General features: G+C 63.5%; 1 protein-coding gene across 1 annotated transcript in view; it reads right to left on the reverse strand.

Moving 5' to 3' along the window:
• Positions 1 to 1790: 1790 nt before the first annotated feature.
• Positions 1791 to 24720, reverse strand: part of ERBB2 (erb-b2 receptor tyrosine kinase 2) — a 50394-nt gene continuing 27464 nt past the window's right edge. The window contains exons 7-27 of the mRNA XM_075911526.1: positions 23661 to 23802; positions 22265 to 22381; positions 21932 to 22058; positions 21128 to 21201; positions 20818 to 20908; positions 20272 to 20471; positions 19807 to 19939; positions 19157 to 19247; positions 18864 to 19024; positions 18506 to 18553; positions 13623 to 13761; positions 13010 to 13132; positions 12684 to 12782; positions 10626 to 10811; positions 9812 to 9967; positions 8834 to 8909; positions 8609 to 8755; positions 7590 to 7687; positions 6819 to 6992; positions 5684 to 5957; positions 1791 to 3738 (exon numbers count right to left, since the gene is read on the reverse strand). Coding sequence (XP_075767641.1) covers positions 3383 to 3738; positions 5684 to 5957; positions 6819 to 6992; positions 7590 to 7687; positions 8609 to 8755; positions 8834 to 8909; positions 9812 to 9967; positions 10626 to 10811; positions 12684 to 12782; positions 13010 to 13132; positions 13623 to 13761; positions 18506 to 18553; positions 18864 to 19024; positions 19157 to 19247; positions 19807 to 19939; positions 20272 to 20471; positions 20818 to 20908; positions 21128 to 21201; positions 21932 to 22058; positions 22265 to 22381; positions 23661 to 23802 — 3012 coding nt within the window. The 3' untranslated portion in view covers positions 1791 to 3382. The remainder of the gene's footprint in view (positions 3739 to 5683; positions 5958 to 6818; positions 6993 to 7589; positions 7688 to 8608; positions 8756 to 8833; positions 8910 to 9811; positions 9968 to 10625; positions 10812 to 12683; positions 12783 to 13009; positions 13133 to 13622; positions 13762 to 18505; positions 18554 to 18863; positions 19025 to 19156; positions 19248 to 19806; positions 19940 to 20271; positions 20472 to 20817; positions 20909 to 21127; positions 21202 to 21931; positions 22059 to 22264; positions 22382 to 23660; positions 23803 to 24720) is intronic.

The raw sequence follows: 24720 nt of genomic DNA on the forward strand, positions 1-24720 counted from the left end.
TTACAATAGCACTCAAGGTGAATATTGTTCATGGATTTCAGGCATCTGGACCCAGTGCTTTTTTTGTGACGGTACTGCCAAGTATGCAGTACCGGCACCTCCAGTCAGAGCTGACTGGAAAGAATGGAACCCACACCTCTATATGCAAATGTCCAACAGTCAGCTGGGCCGTGTGTCTTAAAGGGGCTGCATCTCTTAAAAGGGCAATGCCCGCACCACCCCAGCTTTTTTCCCCCCCCACTCAACAACTTTTCCCCTGGAATACCGGCACCTTTTTTTTTTTTTTAACAAAAAAAAAAAAGTACTGCCTGGACCCCTGGGTTACCCAAACTGTTGCTTGAGTGTTGCGACATATTTGTTGAAAGGTGCGTACCTGTTGCTCAGAGACAGTGGTTGTATTTGCACTTGAGGTTGCCATAGGCTAGATGAATAATTAGGACTTGTGCATTTGCGTCAGCTTTCCAAGCAGTCCCCTAGTCTTTTCCTCCAGCCCTAGTTTTGTAAAATAAAGCTGTTTTCACGGCCAGAATACCAAGTGTGTTTGTTCAGTGAGCTTGTGAACAATGTAACATCCTCGTGGAGATAAAAGGCAGAGGGAATGTTTTACTTCCATGCAGCCAGATGGAGTCAAGCCTCTACCTCCTGGGGTTGGCATGGGTTAGCAAGTAAAACCTCCCTCTGCGTTAAGTCTCCGCTACATCGTTCGCTATCTCTGTGTGCAAACGTGCTGTTTGTGCAGCAGGTGCTCCAAGGAGATTCACCCCTCGTGAGTGGAAGGACGAGGCCTTGATTTTGCTTAATCAGTGCACACTTGCATGCTTCAGTGTAGTCACTACTTATACTGCTGGGAGGGGTTCTCCCATTGGTGTAGGTAATCGTGGGTGGTTGGTTGGTGCAGCTGGGGCTGGGAGAGGCAGGCCCTTAGCCCCACCTACAGCCCTGCCCCCCACCCCCCTCCGAGAGTGTCTTTTCAGGTAACGCAGGCAAACTGTTTAGTAGGAAAAAGTTAAAAAACAACAAATGGTTTAGTCGCACTTTAAAGATTAACACATGTAGATGGTATCATGAGCTTTCGTGGGCACAGCCCACTTCTCCAGATCCAACACGCTAGCCATCTGAAGAAGTGGACAGTGCCCACGAAAGCTCGTGATACCATCTCTACATGTATTGTTAGTCTTTAAAGTGCTACTAAACTATTTGTTGTTTTTTAAGATTTTCCTGTCACAGACGAACTCAGCTTCCCCTCTGAAACTTTTGTTTAGTACATGGGTTCCCAAACTGGGGGGGGGGGGCCATGAGGCGACCCACCCCCGCACACCCTCCGTCAATCCCACCCCAAGTTTTGTTGCTATTTTTTTGGGAGGGGGGCGTGAGGGTTTCTCAAAAATCAAAAAGGGGGGTGTGATGCCGAAAAGTCTGGCAAGGACAGGGGGCTTCAGAGCTCCTTTCTCCCCTATCAGATGACTAAACTGGATTGAGCTACTTCTCATAATAGTCGTTTAACGTGAAACAGAGATTAAAGTAGGGCTTGGTAGCAGGCTTTGCCCTGTGCCTGCCTCAGTTTACTAGCCTAACAAATGACTTGAGCTAGATTCCAGCCCTGAGGGGCAGGTAACATGGGTACATCCCTTTGCTCTGCTGTACAGCAGAGCTAAGCGTTACTATCTTCTGTGAGTGCTGAATGCTCACTGTTTCCTACTGGGGATGCTGCTGATAGGAGGAAGTAAACAGCGAACACAAGTCAGTGTAGAGGGGGGATTTGCACGCGTCGGGAAAACACTCCAGCCAAATAGAGTAGAAAAACCATGTACAATTCTCAAATATACAAATAGTTTTGATACAGTTGGTTAAAAAGTAATCCAGCAGTCACCTTCTACAATGCGTAAAACTAACGTTTTAAAAGAGGATGTGGGGATGTCTTAGGTCAACTCGTCCCCCAGAGAACTTTCATGAGAGAAAATCGCTTTCCTGCGTGGGTAGGTTTGAATTGAGGGGGGACACATGGAGCATTTGACTGTTCTCTGGGGCACTGCATGAAAACCCAGTGTAAACTGAAACCGATCGAGGGCGTCTTTACCAGAAGTGTCTGCGGGATTGCACCACCGGAAGCCGGTTTTGGAAGAGGCTCGGTGATCTGTCGTGTAATGTGCAGCCCTCTTTAATGTTTGGACTGGCAACAAGCGAGTGCTGATTTAAAAAAAAAAAAATCCTCCAGGAGGAACCCTTCACGTTTAGGCAGACCCTGCCACTCCAGCGAGAGCTGGCTGCAGTCCTGCCTATTAGTTCCTGAAACAGGAAGCCACAGCCAGCCTGTGCAGCGCAGTGGCTGATCTTGTGGGCTGAGAGGCTGTATTGGAGCACACCAATACCTGTCTCCCCTCACCACTTCTTCCACAGGGCTCGGACAGCGGGCTGATGCCTTGTGCCACAGACGGTCTGGTGAGCAGGTTTCTGTAGTTGCTGGACACAACGGGAAAGGACCCTGCTCTCCATTCTGTGCCTCAGTTCCCATCCTGTTCTCCCGAACGGGTGCTGCGTTGGACACCTGAGCTGTCCTGTCCTTGGTCGGGGCATGCCTCCTCCCTCCCTGCGCTTGATTACTCATCACAGGGAAACCCGGAACTACAGTGCCTGCTGTGATCCCCGTCTGCCGGCCTCGGGGGAGCAGCTCAGAGTTGTTAAGGGGCCAGGGAGGGCTGCTTACCGCAGTCAGCCTCCAGGCCACCGCCGCTTTTAACCCCTTCCCTGTTAACACTTTTCCACTGGTGTCCTAACCGCACACATCACGCTGTAAGAGCTCAGCCCCCTTCTCTGTCCCCACCCTTCCTGTTACTGATGCTGCACAGGGAAAAGAGGCTGGGTTTGCGGTGCCTGGAGGTGGTGTTTCACATTTTCCCAGTCAGCCAGGATCACTCATTAAAGCCCTCGCGTGTCAACCCCCCTGGGCCAGACTGTGGCTTTTATAAACAAAAGCTGCCCCATGGTTGGCATGCGGAAGTGGAGGGACCTGACAGTCCCTGCCCAGAGGAGGTGAAGATGGAAGAGACCCCATAGGCACCAAGGTGTTTGTCAAAACGAATCCGATTTCGTAGCTAGAGGAAGGACAGGCTGGGTGAACGCCCCTCCACGCTCGCTGGAGTGAGATGTCGCCCAGCTCCGTTCGGTCCTTCCAGCTCCTCTCCAATCTGCAGCCAGGTCTAGTTTCAAGAGGGCTGGCAGAGCTGCCCTTGGGCAGTAGTTCCGGGCTCTGGTGCTGTTCTCCCCGGAACCCTTCGTTACAGGACACGTCCACTCGGCACACGAGTTGTTACCATCCAGACACCGACACCTATCCAAGTCGCCTTGGCTGAAATAGCTTCCTCTGCGGACCAGGCCCTGGTCGTTAATCCGACGTGTCCTTGGCCCGCGTGACGGGCACGGGGAGGCCAAGGTATTCTGGATTCTCCGCCGTCGGCGTGGTGGTGGAGCCTGCGGCGGTGGGGTTGACTTTGGAAGGGTCCTGGTTCCAGTAGTAGGGATTGTCAAAGGCCTGCGTGAAAGCATTGGCCAAGGAAAGGTGGGGGGGGGTCAGGTACTCCGGATTCTCCACTGCGCTGGCGAAGCTGCCTTGGAAAGGGCTCTTTGGTTCCTTGATTAGCCCGTTCTTTCCCAGGTGTCCCTTTGGCTTCTCAAGCGTGGACCCCTGGGATCTTTGGTGCTTGCCCGGCGAGAGGCGAGCCCTCATCTGGTTCACGTACTCTGCAGACGGGAGACACACATTTCATGAAGCATGCAAACTGGGTCTCCCTCCCGCCTCCCCGTGCTGCCTGGAGCCCTGGGACGATGCAGGACTCCTCTGTCCAGTGGACTCTTAGGACTTTGCAAAGCCTGGCTTGTAAACCATTCCTCCACGCCCCCTTCGGGCACCCCCCCCAGGTAGCTTTATTCTGCTGACCTCTGCAGCTTACCCACAGGCAGGCAGGGGCTGGATGGTGCAAATTGTGTGGAAAATCCAGTATTCCTGGTAGAGCAAACTTCCCTTCTGTTCTGTCTCAGGGATTTGGGAGGTGCAATTTTATCTGCCTTGCTGCCAGTCCTACACCAGGGGAGGAGGGGGGGCACTCCAAGATTTACATTAGCATGGTCAGACCAAAACTCTGTCTCCTGTCTGCTGACAGCGGCCAATACCAGGTGCCCCAGAGGGAGTGAATGGAACAGGGAATCGTCCAGTGTCGCCCATTCCCAGCCCCAGTCACACAGAGGTAGGGGACACCATCCTGGTTAATGGCCATTGATTGACACAACCACATCTCGACAAACTATACAATCGAGTAGATTTCAGCCGCGCGCCCCGTTCATTCGCGGCTCTTGCGCATGCGCAGTGCGGGGCTGGTGGGTGTTTTTCGCCGCGGTTTGTCAAGCCTTGGACATAACCTCCACGAATGTAGCTAGCTCTTTTTTTGAACTCTGTTGAAGTCCCAGTCTTCACACCGTCATTAACATCTTAAGTGGTCAAGGGCTGCACTTTTCTATGGAGGGAGTGCGGAGTCTGGGACAGAAGTTGGGTGCGGAAGGGAGCTTGGGGTAGGGGACTGTGGTGGGGGGGGGATGGGAGGGAGGTTGGGGAAGCAGGGGGCTGTGGTCTGGGGCAGGGACTTGGGGTGCAGGGTCTGGGAGGGAGGGAGGTGCAAAGGGTTTGACTGGTGAGCGACTTGGAACTGGAGGGGGTGCGGGGTGCCAGAGGCAGGCTCTGGCTGGGAGGAGCGTACCTAGGCAGCTCCTGGCCAGCAGCCCTGCAGGACCCTGAGGAGGGCTCGTTACCTGCCGCAGTCCTGGACTGCTCAAAATGGCTGGTTGCTCCCTGTGGTTTCTGCTGGGGTGGGGAGCTACATGTGCTGCCCCCACCTCCAGAAAAATCTCTTAGCTCTCATTGGCCGGTTTTCAGCCAATTGAAGCTAAAAAATTGTGCTGGGGGCGGGCCAGCATGCAAAGTCTCCCCCGCCCCCCAGCGCTGGGGGGCTGCTGTGTGGCTGAGGACACCGGCAGGGCGACCCGGGGCTGGTATCTTGCCCGCCCCTGCCCTAAGCTCGCGATTCCTCTGCTCTGGTTTTCATTTGTCCTTGATTTACTTTTCCACCACTTTTTATTGGTCCCCAATGGACCTGGCAGAACAGCTGGCTTTCGCCCCCACCCCCTTCCCGCCCCGAGCTCAGCCTGGAAACTCAGAGAAATGGTCGAACTCCAGAGTGGTGGGGACGCCAACATGGGCTCTCTGGAGCAGAGGTTCTTTGCCAGAGTCGCAGGCGAGGGGTGCGGAACTGGAGGGAGCAACTTGAAGACACGTGGGCACCTTCTCTAGGGCTGGATGGTTCCATCCACCGCCCCCTGTAGCGTACGTGGGCAGATCCCCTAACTTCTCTACGCCACGGACGAGAGAGGGGAACCCTGGACACCCCTGGGATGGGAGCCATGCTGATCCCAGAGATGGAAAATGCTCTCTGGGTATTCATCAATGAGACCTGAAAAGCTTTGGAGAGCCAGTTAGCCTCATTTCAGAGGGGGAAACTGAGGCAGGGAGGGACATAGATCCCGGTGCTGTGCATTTAGCCCAAGAACACCCCCCCTGCTGATGCTCAGCTTAGCCCCAGGCCGTGGTTCCGGAACAGGGGTTGCCTCGGGGAAGGGCTGTGCCCGGCCCCCGTACCTGGAGCCGTGCCGCAGGATGCCGGGAGGATGTAGCTCCCGGATTCTGGCTCCTTGTTCTCGTCACTTGTAACGCTGGTGGGGTCCTCGCAGTACCGCTGGAGGATGCTGGCCTCCCGTGCGGGCGGGCTCTGGAGGGCTTTGCTTGCCACGTAGTCCTCGTCGTACACGTCGGGCGTGGGGCCTTCTGACTGCTCCAAGTGAGTCTGGGCCAGGTATGGATAGTGGGCCGGTTCCTCTGCCTCCTCTGCGTCCACCTGGGTCTCTGCCTCGCTCTGGGGTGGGAGGAGAACAAAGCGGGAGTCGGCCTGGGCAGTGTGATCGCTCACATCGAGGGGAGTCACCATGGGGGTCGGCCTGGGCTTATCGATTCACGCACTCCCCTTGCTGCCTCTGTATCAGAGGCAGCAAGGGCAGGGGGGAGCAGGATCCAGTGCCTGTGAGGAGCTGGCTTCAAGCAGGCTCCCCATGAGCACTGGATCTGCCTGCTCCCCCCATTCCTGCACTGCTGCTTCTGATACAGAGGCAGCAGCGTGAGGTGGCAGAGGGCTCCCCGGGAGTGAGGCTGGAGGCGCACTGGCTGCTGGCCCCGCCCCAGGGACTATCAGCTAGTCGTGTAACCGCTACGGTTTCATGCGTTCACACGATCTCTAATGACCCTGCTCACACCCAATTGCTCCCGAGCCAGCTCTGCCTGTGCAGTTGGGACTCAGGCACCTAAGGAGGCAGGAGGCCTGTTAACCGAAAGCCTGGCTAGAACACCATGGCGAGGCATCACTTTGACACTAAAATCCTGTTTCACCAGTTAACCGCTTAACCAGGGCTGGGCGGGGGGGAGCTGGAGCACCCCGTGCCCGCAGCGAGCTCCTCCGGGCTGGAGCAGCCCCCTCCCTGCGTCGGGCAGTGAACCGTATCCGGTAAGGTGCTTCCTGTTTGACGCCGGGCTGAAGGGAGGCAGCAGGCTGGGCTGGGTCTGAGCCAGTCTCCAGTGCCCCCCAGGCTGCAGACCGGCCATTCCTCCCATCCAGGCCTGACCTAGTGAAGTCTCCCACGCGTGCCCCGCGAGGTGGCTCGGCTGAGGCCCAGCAGCCCGGCTGGAAGGCCGCGGTACGGACGCCTGACGTGCCGGCACTCACCCTGGCGGAGGGGATCCGGCTGCGGCCGTTGGCCGAGGGCTCTGCATTGAAGAAACTCTGATGAGGGACCAGGTATTCCTCAGCATCCACCAGATCCTGCATGTCCTCCTCCTCCAGCAGGGCGCGGTAGAAGGTGCTGTCTATGGGACTGGCCAGCCCCATCTTGTCCTCATTCTGTGGGGGGCGGAGGAGGGGAGGTCAGGGCAGTTCACTTTCACACGCACGTTCTACAAAACCTCCAGCCCAACGCCTGGGAAAGGGGGTGGGCAGTACCCTACCGTTGGTCCTCCCTGCCGCCTTCTGCTCCAGGTACACAGCCTGGACTTAGGGGAGGTCGCTTGATTCAAGGTTGGGAGTTATTTTGGGGGCTTCTCTGGCACGTTCCATCATGAGAGCCCCAAGCAGGAGACACGTTTCTCCTCCCATGTGAGCCACAGAGAAGAGACTTGCCAGAGGCCGCACAGTGAACCAGAGTCAGGGACAGAACCCAGGTGTCCTGGCTTGGAGTTTCCTGCTTCAGCTGCCCAGCTGGTAGAGAAGAACCCGAAACCCTGAGGAGCTCAGCGGGGTGGGAGACGCCAGCTCCTGCACTGGCTGGGTTGGGGTGCGAGTCCCTAGCAGGGCCCCCCTGCAGTGGGTCAAAGACCGACTGGTTGTGGGAGCCACGTGGCGGGGAGGGAGATGGCTGCTGCTGAGGCCCCTCGCAGAGCGACGGAGACACCCCCTGCTCCCTGCCCAGAGCTGCGTAGTGACCCAGCCGCTCCCACGCACCTGGACGACCACGAAGCGCTGCGGGTCCCTCGCCATGCGGGAGAACTCCGTGACCAGCTCCCGGAACCGGGGGCGACACTCCGAGTCGATCATCCAACCTTCGGGCAGAAAGCAAGGTGCCCGTGAGCCCGCGGCCTGTGCCCCGCCTGTGCGGCCACGCTCACGCAGCCAGGAGCAGGGGATCGCGCTAGGGGCTTGGGAACAGACGCTCCCCAGCCGTTCCCCATGACCGACCCCTCAGGATGCGGCGGCGGTGCCTTGGTCCAGCCGGCTGCACCGTCAGGGATGGCTTGGAGGACTTAGCAGTGGGGGGGAGGGAATCCATCTTGCCTAGTTACCCTCGGTCCCAGTTAGGACTCACCCACGACCCACGTGTGCCAACAGGACAGTCCCCACCTCCACCCCCCACTCCAGCACTTCCCCCCAGCCCCAGCCCTGCCCCGCCTTCTCCTGCCCCTGCTCCACCCTCTCTTGCCCCCACGGCGCCCCTTCCGGTGAGTGACACACCCCAGGGGATTCCCAGGGAGCCTGGGGTCCCCGCTCCGCGCTCACCGCAGCAGCAGGAAGCAAAGCGACCCGGCCCACTGCGCTCCCCTCAGCCCGGTTCCCGGCCACCTCACTTGGGAACGGAGTGGGCTGAGGCAGCGTCAGCTGCTTCCCATGGCTCCCACCCGCTGCTGCTGCTGCCCGGACCCCCACTCCTCTCCCAGGCCATCCTGGCTCCGCAGGCCCCCCAAAGCAGGGGCGGCTGCCCCAAACCGTCCAGCGGACGGGACAGCGCTGCAAACACACCCCATCCTCCAGCCCTGGGAGAACAGAGCTGGCTGTTGCCTGCCCCAGAGGTTAGGCCCTGGGCTCTTTACCTGGCAAATTCCCCCTCGGGCCTCAGTCATGCCGTGGACGGGGAGCCCCACCCGCCGAGGCCCGGAGCCCGAACGTGCCCCCACCAGTGCAACCCGGGCGTGGAGCATGGGGGGAGGGGCGAGCGGGCGCCCGTGACGGCTCGGGGCCCTCCGTACATTTCACCATGATCATGTAGACGTCAATGGTGCAGATGGGAGGCTGGGGAAGCCTCTCGCCTTTCTCCAGGAGGTCGGGAATCTCTCGGGCCGGGATCCCGTCGTACGGCTTGGCGCCGAAGGTCATCAGCTCCCAGACGGTCACGCCTGGAAAGAGAGGCGGGTCAGGGCCCGGCGCAATGGGGCTCCCGGCCCGCTCGGGCTGCCGGAGGCAGCGCCACGTACCGTAGCTCCAGACGTCACTCTGGTGCGTGAACCTCCGGCGCAGGATGGACTCCAGGGCCATCCACTTGATGGGCACCTGGGGCGGGACACAGAACGGACAGCCTGTTGGATTCCTCCCGCCTTGCCACTGGGTTGAGGCGCGGGGGGAGACGGGACGGGCACGAAGAGCCTCGTCAGACTACGTTACCCATCATGCACCAGTCTCCCCTCTGGGGAGGGATCCCAGTGCATCATGGGAGGAGCCTGGCGGATGGCTATTTCGGATTTCGATTTTGTGCTCAGGAGTTGAGGTGTGGGACCCGCCTCGGCCCCTCCCGCCACGGGAGCGTTCCACAGCCCGGCGTCCAGCGGGACCCGACGGCAGGAGGCCCGTGGCCGGGAGGATTAGCCCTCCCCTCGCCCAGGGGCAGCCGGACTGTTCTGCCCACGCTCTGCTTCTGCAGCTCCGGTGGCGAGAGCCCGGCTGGCAAGGAGGCCGTGGGCGTTAGCCCCCCAGGAGTGCATTACAGTGCTGGCCCCCTCCCACATCAGCGCCCCCCAGGGAGGCCCTGCACTGCCCTGGTGTGCCTCGCTGCCCCCTACTGGGGAGTGGGATGCGGGTGATGCCACGTGGCCAGAGAGCCCCTCCAGGCTCAGCCGGAGCGAGCTGGGGGCCCAGGGCACGCAGAGGGTGGTGCTTGGGAAGAGGGGGCGTTCTGGGAGGGGAGGGTGAAGGAAGGCCCAGCCCCACCTCTGGCCCCTCGTCTCCAGCAGTTGTTCCTCGGCGGGACAGTCCCCTGGGCTGTCCTGGACACGGTTTGGCAGGTGGCTCCCCCAGCCTGTTCCCCACGTGCCCGGCCAGCGCTGGCAGCGCATGGCTGCTACGTGATACCAGGGAGGGTGGCGTGCGACGTCTCTGGGGGGCTGCGCCCCTCCCCGAAGCTGCTGGCGTCTCCCACTGCTGATCCATGCTCTGCTCCCCCCTCCCCCCCAGCTCACCTTCCCTCCGTCCGCGTGGTACTCCGTTTCATCGATGTCCAGCAGCCGGGCCAGGCCGAAGTCCGTGATTTTCACGTGGTTGGGGCTTTTCACCAGGACGTTGCGAGCAGCCAGGTCCCGGTGCACCAGCCGCACGTCTTCCAGGTAGCTCATACCCTGCGGAGGAGGAGAACTAGCATGGGCACCCGTGAGCCTCAGCCCTGTGGTGGAGCTCTCGGGGACCCAGCGGGTTTGGGAGCCTCCCTCCACATTGAGTGGTGTCTGCACTTAGAGGATCTGAAATCACTTTACAGACTTTAGCCCTGTTTTATAGCTGGGGAAACCGAGGCACCGAGCAGGGAAAGAAACTTGCCTAAGGTCAGCCAGTGAGTCAGTGGCATAGCCAGGGGGTAAACCCCTCCTGCTCCAATCGCTAATCAATACGCCCCCTTAATTTATGGCTGGCCATCCTCCACCGTGCACTCACCCAGGGCTGGCCAAGCTGCTGTGGCGATACTCGCGCCCGGGGGAGGAACCAGCAGCTGTGCTTGGAAGCGGGTCCCTTTCCTATTGTCCACATGGCCGCTTTCAGCCTGAGCGCGCCACTTACGGGTTCCAGGCTTCCCAGCCTGGCCCTGGGGTCTTTAACACCCCCAGGGCCCAAGGGGAGCTCAGGGTCCGAACAGCCTGGGAAGCTGAGCCGGCCCTGCTGGAACCCGACCCTGCGAGCTAAGGGGGCTGAGGCCCAATGCCGATCTCCCCCCCCTCCCCCCGGCTGCTCCGGCAGGACAGCGGCACGGGGACCCCCTCGCCCCGCCCCCGGGGCAGCGCCTACCTTTGCGATCTGCACACACCAGTTGAGCAGGTCCTGGGAGCAGAGGCGGTCCTTGTTCTCCCGCACGTAGTCCAGCAGGCAGCCGTAGGGCATGAGCTGGGTGACCAGCTGCACCGTGGAGGTGAGGCAGATGCCCAGCAGGCGGGAGACGTAGGGACTGCCCACGCCCGCCATCACGTAGGCCTCCTGGGGAGGAGAGAAAGCGGTGCCGTTATCCCAGGGGAGTCTCCTCCCCGGAGCCGGCTTCCCGCCCCCGGCACCGCGGAGAGCCCACGTGTGGGTCCACAAGGCAGCTGCTTCTGCCAGCTGGGTCCAGCCAGGCCTTGCAGCCGAGAGCTCGGGCAGACGCGTTTCCAGCAAGCAGCGGCGTGACCGCCGGGCGACACGCTGGGAGGCGCGGGGCGGGGCGGGGCGGGGTGGGAGTGGCGGAGGGGGGCGGGGTAATAGGCACTGGGGTGGGAATCCCCCTGACAATGAACGGGTTAAAAGATGAATTGTTTAACTGGTTAACCGGATAGCCCGCAGGGGAGGGGGGAGGCTCCAGCCAGGCCTTCCGGGGGTGGGGGCTGCTCCAACAGCTGGGGTCCTGCTGTGCTGTGGGTGGAAAGGCTGCTCCAGCTAGGGGACTACTCCAGCCCAGCGAGACCTGGGGCACAGTGGGCCTGGCTGGACTGGAGCAGCCACTGCCCGTGGCACAGTGGGCCTGGCTGGACTGGAGCAGCCGCTGCCCGTGGCACAGTGGGCCTGGCTGGACTGGAGCAGCCGCTGCCCGTGGCACAGTGGGCCTGGCTGGACTGGAGCAGCCGCTGCCCATGGCACAGTGGGCCTGGCTGGACTGGAGCAGCCGCTGCCCGTGGCACAGTGGGGCTGGCTGGACTGGAGCAGCCGCTGCCCATGGCACAGTGGGCCTGGCTGGACTGGAGCAGCCGCTGCCCGTGGCACAGTGGGGCTGGCTGGACTGGAGCAGCCGCTGCCCGTGGCACAGTGGGGCTGGCTGGACTGGAGCAGCCGCTGCCTGTGGCACAGTGGGCCTGGCTGGACTGGAGCAGCCGCTGCCCGTGGCACAGTGGGGCTGGCTGGACTGGAGCAGCCGCTGCCCGTGGCACAGTGGGGCTGGCTGGACTGGAGCAGCCGCTGCCTGTGGCACAGTGGGCCTGGCTGGACTGGAGCAGCCGCTGCCCGTGGCACAGTGGGGCTGGCTGGACTGGAGCAGCCGCTGCCCGTGGCACAGTGGGCCTGGCTGGACTGGAGCAGCCGCTGCCCGTGGCACAGTGGGCCTGGCTGGACTGGAGCAGCCGCTGCCCATGGCACAGTGGGCCTGGCTGGACTGGAGCAGCCGCTGCCCGTGGCACAGTGGGGCTGGCTGGACTGGAGCAGCCGCTGCCCGTGGCACAGTGGGGCTGGCTGGACTGGAGCAGCCGCTGCCCGTGGCACAGTGGGGCTGGCTGGACTGGAGCAGCCGCTGCCCGTGGCACAGTGGGGCTGGCTGGACTGGAGCAGCCGCTGCCTGTGGCACAGTGGGCCTGGCTGGACTGGAGCAGCCGCTGCCCGTGGCACAGTGGGGCTGGCTGGACTGGAGCAGCCGCTGCCCGTGGCACAGTGGGGCTGGCTGGACTGGAGCAGCCGCTGCCTGTGGCACAGTGGGGCTGGCTGGACTGGAGCAGCCGCTGCCCATGGCACAGTGGGCCTGGCTGGACTGGAGCAGCCGCTGCCCGTGGCAGTGGGCCCAGCTAAGCTGGAGCGCCCCCCCACCTGCACCAGCCCAGCCAGGCTGCCACGTAACCGATTAACCAGTTAACCCTTTACATCCCTAACAGGCGTAGGCACCGACCTCGCTCGCTTGGCAGGGAAAGGGCCCCGTGTGGGAGAGTTTCTCCCTGCTGCCCGCAGCCACTGGTGGGCGCAAACCCAGCGCGTGTCACTGAGACGAGGAGGGACCCGGCGGCTCAGGGACGGCGAGCAAAGCCACGTGCGGCGGCCAGGCCAGGCCGGCTGAGCTCCGTTCTGCCTGCCCCGGGCCGGGCGTGTCGCCCCAGCGCCCCCCCCCCCCCCACTCACGTCCAGGATCTCCTTGTTGGCCTTGGGCGACGTGTTCTCGCGCAAGACTTTAATGGCCACGGGGATCTTGACGCTCTCGCCGTCGGGGATCCAGATGCCCTGCGGGGAGGGAGGGCAGACGGGTGAGTGTGCGCGATGGGGCGGTGCCCGGAATGGGCCTCGCGCAGGCTGGAGGGCTCCAAGCGAGGACGCTGCGATGGGGCCGGAGAGGGCTGAGTCCTTTGGAGTCTCAAAATGCTGCCTTATCCCCCCAGCCACGCTGCCAGCCCCTCCCCCACCAGGCTCCCGGCTGTGCAGCCCCCTCGCGCCACCCGGCCCCTCCTCACCTTGTACACGGTGCCGAAGGCCCCGGAGCCCAACACTTTCACCTTCTTAAGCTCCGTCTCTTTCAGGATCCGCATCTGGGCTTGGTTGGGGAGAGCCCCGCTGGGAGTCAGCGGTTCCACCAGCTGCGAGGGGTGGGAGGAGGGCCCCGGGTCAGTGAGGGCGTGAGCTGGGGAACTACCTGCTGCAGCCCCCGGGGACACGGAGTTTCAGGACCTGTGACTAGCCCCTCTACGTGGCACCTTCCGCCTCTTCCCCAGAGCTCCCAGCAGGGCAGCCGCCTCCCCTGCCCTGCAGAGCCCAGGAGTGGAAGGGGAACATCTGGAGGAGATGGGGCTGGAGGGTACGGAGCCTGGACACACTTGCCCTTCTGAAGCACCTGCATGGCCCCAGCCTGGGCACCAGTCAGAACAGGCCTCCAGGTGGTTCAACATCCCCTGTCCGCCTGCAGTAACCCTGGGCTCCAGGCCTGGCTCTCATCCTCCGCCCTCCCTGCCAGTCACTTCTGCTCAGGGCCTCCCTGGCCCAGCTGGGCTGCTCAGGTGCCCTGGGAGGCCTGGCTGCATTCCTGGGCGCTGCCACGAAGCCGGCCCACGGGGCGGGTGCCTCCCGTACCTCGGTCTCCTGCAAGAGGCGCCTCATGGTGTGCTTCCGCTCCTGCTGCCACCGCCGCTTGATGCACACGACGATGATCAGGATCAAGACCAGAGCCAGGAGGGCGCCGACCACGCCGGCGATGATGGACGTCACCTGGCTGGGAAGAGAGGGAGGCCGCTGGGTTCGGGATGGGATGGGTGGGGGCAGCCCAGGCTGTGAGCTTGGGTCTCTACAGGGACTGGGGGTGTGATGGGAACCTCGGGGTGCAGCCTGGGACCACGGGACGGCGGTGCCCCTTGAACTCTCGCCAGCCTGGGCTGACTCTGCCCAACGGCATGCCCCTCCCTCCGACGGCGTGAATGCTTCCCGAGTCACCCAGGAACCACAGAGAGGCCCCCACCCGCTCCCAGCATGGAACCCCAGGATACATCAACGTTTATTACTGGCTTCCCCACTTGGTCAATGGGAAACAGAGACACCAGCCTGGCGCCACCCCCTTGGCGCATTTATCGCACGCTGCACGCTGGGAAAGATAAACAGCAAAGCACGGTTCTCCAGGGGCTTGCTCGTCGATTCCGAGTGGGGGGCGCAGGCATTGGGAGCGTCCCCCCAGCAGCACCCGTGGGTCGGCCGTGAACTCCCTGGCGTGGCATCATGCGGGTGCCCCATAGAGTCCACCGCTGACCCTCCCCTGCTCAGTTCCTTCTCCCCGCCAGTGTCGGGCCTTGGCGCTTTCCTTCTCCTGCCTCAGGCACCCTGGCTCTCAGCCGCTGGGCGTGTAAATCGTTCAGCGTTAGTTTACACAGCTCCTAGTTTCTCTTTGCTCAGCGGGGCGTGGTTCTCTCCTCCCCTGCTCCGGGCCGGGCACGCCCGGGTTCCAGGGCTTTATACCGAAAGTCTGAGCCCACGGGAGGCTTCTCTCAAGCGCTGTCCCCACTGGAGGACAAGGGCACGATCTGTGGAGGGTTTGGGCCCTCAAACTGGAAGAGAGAGGGACGTCGGACTCCAGTGTCTCCTTATGGAGTCAGGTCTGCACCCTCCGCCGGGACCAGCCTCCCTGGCGCACAGTGCGCCTCCCTCGGTGCGGGACGGCACGGCGGCACCAGCACGCAACGGGGCCTCTCAGCTCGTGGTCTCTGGGGCTGCGTGAAAGGAAGCGGCTGGCGAGGGGGAGGGCGCCAACGCTCGCCCCACGGCGGGTCGCTCCACGGTGCCTATGAAGCAGCCGGCGCCATCGACTCTGGCACCGCAGGGGGAGCCATTGAGTCCGGTGCCTCTGGACTCAACGCAGGAGAGCAAGCAGGGGGACACGGATATGCCGTTCGCCCCCGACGTGTGCGAATCCGACAGACCTCACGGAGATGACGGCCCGGCGTTCTGCATCCCTGAGGGGAACCCCTCAGCAACAGCCCGGGACTGCCGCTGAGAGAGCCACGGCAGCATCGTGAGGCAAGCCCCAACGCCGGGCGCCTCAGGGCTGTTCCCCATGGCACCGCTCCTCCTGGGACCGGTCCCCCAGGCTCCGCGTCCCCCTCTGGTCTTCGAGCTCAGGCTCAGCCTCGGAAGCAGACTCCCATGTCTCTAGGAGGAGCCGACACCCCTGGAGGCCCTACCACCGGGACCCACCGCATCGACCGTCGGTGATGCCTTGGGCTCCTCAACGGCAGACACCGGCACAGTGGCCTTTCTGGATGCCCTGAGCGTCCCCTCAGGCCATAGGCCCCTGTTCCCTGTAGTTTCTGCGCTGTCGGACAGGAGAGGGACCAGCAGGCTCCCCAGACCGGGCTCCCCCAGCCAGGTCCCAGCAACATGTCAGTGCCCAACCCGGCACCGAGCCCAGTGTCCAACTCAGCACCAGAACCGGCACCGCGATCAGCGGCTTGGGACGCAGTGAGAGGGTCAGGCCCCTGGCTCAGGGCCCTCCCCTCCCCAAAATGGATGGTCCGGGCTGCTTCTGGTGCTAGGGTTGCCAGATGGTTTCAACAAAAATACCGAACCCCCCGCCCCCTCAAAAAAAACCACTAGGGAAAAAATTCTGTTGAGGGGGGAAAAAAGAGGTGGGGACACGAAAGTTGAGCAAAAAAAAAGGACCCCAAGAGTTATTAAGCAAAAGAATAAATACATGAAAACAGCATTAAAACAGTATGGCCCCTGTAAGGAGTCAGAATAGGGACAGGAAGAGGAGAGGTTGAGCACTAAGACCCAGGGAAGGCATTGCTTCCCCTTGCTCGGGTCTTTGGCTTTTTGCCGGTGGCCATCTTGTTTTTTGGTCGCGCCAGAAGGGAGCTTCCCTGTGGAACCAGTTAAGCAGGGGGGCCGGGGTCCAGGGGGTGGGGGGGCTGGGCCCAGTTGCTGAGTGTGTCGTAGGGTTGCCAGGTGTCCAGTCTTTTTGCCTCCTGGCTGGGGAAAAAACAAAATACCGGATAATACATTTCAGGTGTCCGGTATTTTCTGGATTTTTTTTACCGGACAGGAGGTGAAAATACCGCATGGTCTGGGTCAATACTGGACACCTGGCCACCCTAGCTGGTTCCTGTGCTGACACGTCTGTGCCACGCGGTGTCCCTGTCAGCAAATATCCCTTCTGTTCTCCCTGCCGGCGGAGAGTAACGTCTGGCTGCGGAGGGGGCTGCCGGGCCCGGTGACTCCCCCCCTCGGTGACAGACGTGTAGAAGTTCCTGGTTGCAGGTCTCGGGGTGTCTGCCAGAGTCCAGCAGACTATTCAAGACCTGCCCACGGAAGGCGCAGGGCTCTTTGCAGAACAGACGGATTCCAGGCTCTGCGGCTTGAAAGACACCAGGGCGACCTTGAAGTCCTCAGGCCTCCGTACACCAGCCCCACAACGGAGCCATTTCAACCGCAGCCCCTGCCCCGTTATTACCCGGCCCACCAGAGGCAGGACTAGGGAAGCAGGGGCAGCGGCAGGAACCGTCGGAAACCACCTAGCTCCTCCAGTAACCAAGGGCAGGGCTCGCCTAGGCAGTCCGCCGCCCCAAAAAGAACTTTTGAAGGTCGCTCGGGGACGACGCGCCGAGCTCTGTCCGGCTCCTCCCTCTGTGTTTGGGAACCGGCTGTCCCACCTCTACCCTGCTCGGCTCCAGATCTCCGATCGCCGGGTCTTAAGCACAGTGGAACTGGAGGCTCTTCTCTCCAGTTTTCTACCTTCCATCCTCGCTCCTCCCTCTTCAGGGGCTCCTCTCAGGAGCAACTTCTGTTCCAGGAGGTGCTCTCGCGCCTGCAGTCAGGAGCAGAGGAACCAGAGTTCCAGGGGAAGGGCTTCTACTCCCGTTAATCCCCACGGAAGGGCTCTGGCCGGGTTTAGGCCTTCACGACCTCCACCAGTGTGTGGAAAAGCTGAGGTTCCGCGTGGCGTCCCCGGCCGCTCTCCTGCCTCCTGAGAGGCCGCCCTCGTGTCGCAAGATGCGTATGTTCATATTGGCATCGTCCCTGCGTTGTGGTGGGCCAGATGCACGGCCGGTTCCCGGCCCCCCGCGGATTTATGAAATGCACAGGCATGGTGGCGGCCTTCCTCCAGCGGGGGGGTGTTTGCGTGTGCCCCGATCTGGAGGATTGGCTGCTCAAGGGCAGGTCGCGTGTCGCAGACGCCGGCTGGTTCCCGACGTAGCCACGTCAACTCTAATTCTCTCTCCGAGGAGAGTTCTCAGGGGCTCCACCCATGCCCGGGCTCCTCTTCCGCAGGCTCGGTTATTACGAGTCCTGATAGCTTTTCCCACCACTACGCCAGGCTGCAGCTCTGGCCTCTGCTACACAGACCGAGTCGGGATCGGGTGAGCATGGCGGCCTCTCTCAGGTGGCTCGACCCGCAGATGGGCGTGGCCTCATGCAAGGGAGTCACTGATTGGCGCTCCCTCGCTGGAGCACGGCTGGGGGTCTCTGCCCCACAGCCCCCACTCGGCTGCGGGCGACCGCCCTTGGCATTGTCGCTGGCGAGCCAGGATCTGGGCCACAGCACAGTGCAGTGAGCGCCGCACACTTCGCGGGAGTCCCTCTGCACGGATGGCGTTCGGATTGCGATGGCGGGTGACTTTCGGCAGCAGGGATGCGCAAGGGTAACCAGGTAGCCACTTACCCAGCAAGCATCACTCTCACCAGGTGATGCTTACGAGGGAACGGTTAACCAGCGCCCGGGAGCAGCCTGTGGCCCTCCTCAGGCAGAGGGTGGCTCCAGCTCCACTGGGCTCACTGCCCCATGGGCTGGGCTAGGAGCTGGCAGCCCCACACAGAGCTGGAAGCCTCGTGCGGGGTGGAACGAGGGGGCTGGCGGCTGCCCCACAAGTTGGGGGCGGCTCCAGCCGGGCTGCAGCGCCCTCCACCCATCTTGCTTAATCGGTTGACCAGTGAAACCTAACGATGAGCCCGTTCACTGATTCAATGGGATTGTTACATCCCTGGTCAGCGGTTCCCTGGACACCTCCCCGGCACACTTTCGACGCAACACCCCAGTGGTGAGGATGAGGAATACGGGAGCGGCAGGGTGCTCCTGCCAGGCACAGAATTCCCAGGGGAAGGGACTGTGGAGGGGTAGATCCAGGGCCATCTCCACATGCCAGGCAGCACGGTGCCCGTTTAGAAGCAGCAGCCTGGGTGCCCGGGGGGTTAACGATCTGCCGAGTTACAGCCTCTGGGCCCGGGATGGGGACGGAACATCTGGTCCCATTGGCCGGGCACTGTCCCCTGCCAATCAGCTGGGGAAGGGATTCCCCTCCGGTGCTTCCCAGCCTCAGAGTGGCGCTTGGCAGAGCGCCCGGGGGCTGCAGGGACATGTGGGGTAGGGAGATGGGGAGCAGGAGGCAGATGGCACAAGCTCCCCCCAGGAATGGGGGACCCTGGCGACCGCCTGGGAAGTTGGCACGAAGGCGGCTGGGATCGGGGTGCGGTACCTTGGCTTCTGATCCACGGGGCAGCCGTCCTCATTCCGGATCGTGCACCTGGGGAAGAACCCGGAGACGCTTGTTACTCGAGGGGAGGCAGAAGTGACCCACCAAACCCTTCCACGTCCTTGGAGCCTCCCGCCATGCTGCAACCATGGGACCGGGGTTTAGCCGCAGGTGCCGGGGGCGGGGGCATCAGAGCGACAGCCGGAGAGAAGCGGCCCCGCGGTGGCCCTGCGAGTTGGCGCACCAGCCAGGAGGCAGCAAGCCCATGGCTGTCCCCAGCCGCGTCGCCCCACCTCGCTGTCTCCCCCTAGGCCGGTCTGGGATGCCGCCAGCCAAGGGCAGCGCTCCGCCCCCTACTCACAAGTGGGTGCAGTTGGTGGGACACGGCTGGCAGACGCCGTGTTCGTCCGGATACTTCCAGATAGTCACGAAGGAGGAATCCGCCTTGGCGCCACTGGGGCACTTCTCCACGCAGTGCTGCCCATCTCTGTAATGGGCGCAGGCCGTGCACTGGTCCGCCTCCTGCCGGGAAGGATGCAGAGTGAGCAATGTGCATGGGGGCGGGGAGGGAGGGAGAGGAACCCAGGGACAGCCCAAAGCCTTGAGCGCTAGTAGAAACGGATCGGTCTTAAAGGGGCCCCGCGCACGCCTCACCGAGCCGTTGCAGGTCTCCGTGCCGTTCTGGGGCAAGCACTCGGGGTGGCAGGGGAGGCAGCGGGTCCCGTTGGCGTGTTCCCGGGTGGCCCTGCGGGGAGAAAGAGCCTGAGGCCACCACTGCACAGTGGCACACGTCACCCGCGCCCCCGGAGCCGGCCGGGTCCAGCCTCACATCCCGACACTCGCGTGTGGAACGTGGTGCCCCCGTGGCAGGCTCTGACCTTTCGCAGCCACCTCACAGCTGTCCCGCTTCCTTCCCGGCGGCCCCCCCGGCTCCGCAGGGCTGGGATCGGTTATTCCCGCATCGGTAAAGGGCCTGGCTGCACGATCCGGGGCCCTGTGCCCACCCCGGAGAGGGAAGGTGCGACAGGAAGGGTGGAAATGCCAACAGCACTCTCTCCGGCCCAGGCTGGGGGAAGCTTTCAGGCTTGGTACAGGACCTAGCCTGCCCCTGTTCCCCCCCATCTGCCTCCCTTGCCCGCTTCTCCCTGACTGGCAAGATCCTCCCTAAGGGGGATGCCGGGGAAGAAGCTCCCTGGTTATTCTAGTCTCAAGGTCCCTTGGAGATGCCCCAAACCCAGGCAGGTGAAGACCCCGGGGCCTTGCAGGGAGACCCAGCCGCTCAGCGCCCGCAGCCCCCCGCTTACCCGTCCAGAAAGTTGCAGGACTCCACGCACTCCTGCCCGCGCAGGTACCCCAGGCAGGTGACGCACTGCATCGGGCCCAGCCCCCAGCACTGCCCCAGCTTGCAGAGGTGGAAGCACACCAGCCCCTCGCTCTCTGCGGGGAGGACGCGTAGTTAGAACCCGGCCTGCCCCTCGGGACAGCCAGGCCGAGAGGTTTCCCCGGGGTGGGGGGGACGCAGCCTCCACCGGGCACAGATGCCGGGGGGCACCCGGGATCCGAGCGACAGCCAGGGGGAAGCGGCACTGCGAGTTGGCGCGCCACCCAGGAGAGAGCAGCCATGGAGAAGACAGCTGGCATTGGGCTCCATCTGGCACAGGGGCTGCTGTTGGCACTGGTGGGGGGCTACCCACTGGCACCCCTCTGCCAAGGCAGGGCCCCAGCCGAGGGTGGGGGCCCAGAGCCGGCTGTATCCCCCCACTCCTTACCACACTGTGCCACAGGCTTGCTGGCGGTCTGGAAGAACATCTGGCGCCTGCTCCTGAAGAGCTCTCCCCAGGGCACGTTCTGGAGGAAGCAGAGGTTGGGGTTCTGGTGGGCCAGCACCATCCCGCTGCTGATCTCCCGCAGCGAGCGCAGGCCCAGCGAGACGATGGGCAGGTTCTGCAGCGTCAGAGCGTAGGCGCCGCTGCAGAGACACGACAGGCAGAGGGTGAGCCCGGAGGAGCAGGCGTCAGAGGGACCCTGCCAGCCCCGTCCTTTGGGGAGGGGGGTCTAGACCTGGCTGCGATCCCCCACGCTCCGTCCACGCCTGGCAGATCTCATGGGGTTCCTCGTGCTGACCGGCCCCATCACCCCTACCCTGGAGATGGGAGAAGATCTGAGCTGCTGGCCGGTGCCACTCGCCTTCCGCTGACTGAGAACCGGGCGTGTCCCCAACACTTTACCCAGACTTGCCAGGCCCGTCCATTCTCAGGCCCCCACCCCAAGGCCTGCTTGCCCCCCGCCCCGAGGCCCTGCCGGCGCCCGCTCACTTGTGAAGCACCCGTCCTCGGATGATCCGGAGGTTCTGGAAGATGCTCAGGTCGGGGAAGGTCTCTGGCCAGGCCTCGATGTATAAGAAGCCTGCGGAATGGAGCACGGGGGCACGTCCTTATCCCACCTGCTTGTGGGTCTCCCAGATCCGGGGTGACTGCCAGGCCCAGGCCCCACTCCCAAGGGGCAGCCCTCCCCCCCATGCAGCCCTGAGATTTCCAGCTCAGCAGCCTGTGAGCGTTAGCTGGCCGGAGGGGCCGGACCTTGGCTGGCCCCTGGGGCGTGCGCACCGAGGAGTCCCTCACCCACCTGTCAGCTCCTCCAGGCTCTCGAAGATCTTGAGCTGCTCCGGGTCCAAGGGCGCCGTGTTGGTGGCAGGATCCCTGCTTGAGAAAGAACCCGGTGGGGGAGGGAGTGCTCAGAGGGGCGGGGGTGGCTGCCCGGCGGCTGTGCAGTCACCAGGGGCCGCCAGGCCAGTACGGACATTTCGTAGCACGCCTCACCTCCCTATCGGTGCACATCACAAAATTCATTCCGCACACGGACATAAGGGCACACACAGAGTACTGACTGAGCCCAGAGGGGCAAGGGGATTTGCCCAAGATCCCACTGGCAGTCGGTGGCAGAGATCTTGAAGGCAGGGGTGCTACATTCTCTGCAAGGTCCAGAGTAAACAGATACTCCCGGGGGTAGAGGGAGCCCTTTTCATCGCTTGTGACCCACTTCCTTGGGCCTGCAAGACCAAGGCTCCAGGGAGGTTTCCGTTTCCAAAAGGGGCTTGAGCCAGACCGCACTGTAATGGACTGGCCAGTGTGTGCACCGCTGCCCCCTCCTGGATAGAATCAGAACGATCCAACTGTGTGGCATAGGCCCTACGCTGCTAATGGCGATTCCCCTTTGGCACAGGGACTCCCCTAATAGCCAGATCTCTGAGCAGGAGTTAGCCAGATCCTGGTGCCCTCACCCAGTGCCCACACAGGCATCCTTCATCCCACGCCGCGTCCAGAGCCTGCCCGCCCCTACCCGCAGGGCTGGGAGCTCCCGGGGGCATGGCAGCCAGAGTTGGGCTGGGCTAGCTGGGCTGTACGCTGGGCACCTGGCACCGCTACTCACCCCTTGAAGGTCTCGGGCAGGAAGGCCAAGCTGCCGAAGATCTTGGTGCAGCGGGCAAAGGCCTGGATGTTGGAGGAGTTGACGGCCCGGACGCCCTTCAGCGTGTCCATGCCCAGCCCGTAGCAGACTAGGAGAGAGCAGGGCAGGAGGCTGAGAGGGGCCGGCCGGGAACACCAGCGTGCCCTGATCGCCCCCGACCCATCCTTCCACCCCGCCCCCCGCGCTGCACGACGCCCCAAGGATCCCACGCCCGGGAGCTGCTGGGATGCGCTGCCCCCGAGCCCGGCGGGAACAGGGCTCCTCTGGGCGCGGCAGAGGGGAGGGGGCTGTTACCTTCCGGGCAGGGCTTGCTGCACTTCTCGCATTTCTGCGCGCTCTCCGTGCTCACCTCCTGGCTGTTCTGCGGACACACCAGCGTGCAGGAGCCCACCTCCGTGGCCAGGTAGTTGTCTGGGGTGGGGGACACGGAGAGGAAGGGTGGGCCCCATGGTTAGGGCGTTGGCCTGAGACTCAGGCAACCTGCCTTTGGTTCCCTGCTCCGCCACTGACTGTTAGTGGGGACTTGGGCAAATCCCCTTGCCCCACTGGGGCTAGTCAGTACTTGTGTGCAGCGTGTGTGTGCAGCAGGGTTCCCTTATGGAGGGGGCCGCTGACCCACAGAAAAACCAGTCGGGGGCCGCACAGCGAGCAGCAAAAAACCAAACAACCCCCCCGTTGACGTGGCTCCCGACTGAGCAGGAAGAAGACCCCCCCACACACATTTCCCCTGCACTCCAGAGCCTCGGGGGGCCGGGCTAGTGGATTGTGTGTGAGGGGCAGCAGGGGGCCTGGAGCGCCAATGTGGGCTCCCCAAAGCTGGGGGGAGCCCTGAGCCTTGGGAGCTGGATCCGGCCCCTGGGCCTGAGGTTCCCCACCCCGCCTTATGCCCATGTGCGGAATGAATTTTGTGAGGTGCACCACTAGGGAGGTGACGGGTGATACAAAATGTCCGTACCGGGGCACATCGCCAAATGCATTCTGCAGGGGTGAGGCGAGGGGTTCAGAGTGTGGGAGGGGGCTCGGCACTGGGGCAGAGTGGTGTGTGGAGGGGGTGAGGGGCGCCTCGCCTCTAACCCGCTGCACGTTTGGGGCAGGCCCATGCTGGGGCCGGCCGGGAGAGGCGCCCCTCCTGCAGCTGCAGCCCTGAGCCCCCGCGCCGGGCTTAACAGGCAGCTGAGTAGCCACACGGCTGCGCAGCTTAGGGAGGACAAACGCCCCCGAGGCCTGGGCCGTGCCCAGAGGCTGCGGTGATGGGGGCCAGGCTGGTATTTCAGGAACTCGCCTGAGCCTGCCCAGCTCCCACAAGCCAACATGTCCCAAGCCGGGGCCTCAGCTTGCCCTCAAAGCTTGGCGCTGGCTCCAAATACCCTGCAAGCTTGGACCCCAGACTCTGACCCTGGAGGATGGGGGGGGGGGCGAAAATGGCTCCACCCCCACCTCCTGCAGCGAAGGGCAAAGCCGCCTTGGTCATCTCCCTCCCCGTTAGCCCCCCGGCTGCTGCATTCCAGCGGGGGGGGCTCAGCTTGGGGCTGCCCAGTTAACTAGAATTGCCTTGTGCATGGGGCGGGGGCTATGGGAGGTGGAGGGGCCCGACCCTGCTTGGGGAAGCACCAGGGGGCAGCTGGCACACGGAGCCCAGCGAGGGGTGACCGGGGGTGGCGTGCCCGGCGGGCGGGAAGGGGGCACTCACAGGGGCACCGGCTGACGCAGCTGGCTCCGAAGGAGTAGCGCCCGTCCCGGTTGGGCACCGACTCGAAGGTGTCCGAGTTGTAGGTGACGAGGGGCGGGCAGTGCTGCTCGCAGATCCCGCTGCGGTTGAAGTGCAGGCAGGCCTGGGGGAGCCGGCGAGCCGAGAGTGAGCATCTGGGGGCCCCCCTCCAGCCTCCGCCAGCCCAGACCTGCCCCACGGGCTCCAGCCAACCTCCCGAGTCTGTCCCCTGCACTATGGCCCTTTGCCAGACTCTGCACCAATCCGCCCTCCGGGCATCCCCGCCACACCCCCCTCCTCCACCTGGCCATGCGTCCGCCCCATCCACGGGCTAGCCCCCGCCACGCCCCTCTGGCACCCCCGCACTTCCCTCCCCCCACCTGGCCATGGGGCCGCCCCATCCGCGGGCTAGCCCCCGCCACGCCCCTCTGACACCCCCCCACTTCCCTCCCCCCCACCTGGCCATGCGTCCGCCCCATCCGCGGGCTAGCCCCCGCCACGCCCCTCTGACACCCCCCCCCACTTCCCTCCCCCCACCTGGCCATGCGTCCGCCCCATCCATGGGCTAGTCCCCGCCACGCCCCTCTGACACCCCCCCCCCACTTCCCTCCCCCCACCTGGCCATGCGTCCGCCCCATCCATGGGCTAGCCCCCGCCACGCCCCTCTGGCACCCCCCCACTTCCCTCCCCCACCTGGCCATGGGGCCGCCCCATCCGCAGGCTAGCCCCCGCCACGCCCCTCTGACACCCCCCCCCCACTTCCCTCCCCCACCTGGCCATGGGGCCGCCCCATCTGTGGGCTAGCCCCCGCCACGCCCCTCTGACACCCCCCCCCACTTCCCTCCCCCACCTGGCCATGGGGCCGCCCCATCCGTGGGCTAGCCCCCGCCACGCCCCTCTGACACCCCCCCCCACTTCCCTCCCCCACCTGGCCATGGGGCCACCCCATCTGTGGGCTAGCCCCCGCCACGCCCCTCTGACACCCCCCCCCACTTCCCTCCCCCCCACCTGGCCATACGCTCGCCCCATCCGCGGAGCGAGC

The sequence above is a fragment of the Pelodiscus sinensis genome, chromosome 29 (genome assembly GCF_049634645.1).
Source record: "Pelodiscus sinensis isolate JC-2024 chromosome 29, ASM4963464v1, whole genome shotgun sequence".
Taxonomy (NCBI): domain Eukaryota; kingdom Metazoa; phylum Chordata; order Testudines; family Trionychidae; genus Pelodiscus; species Pelodiscus sinensis.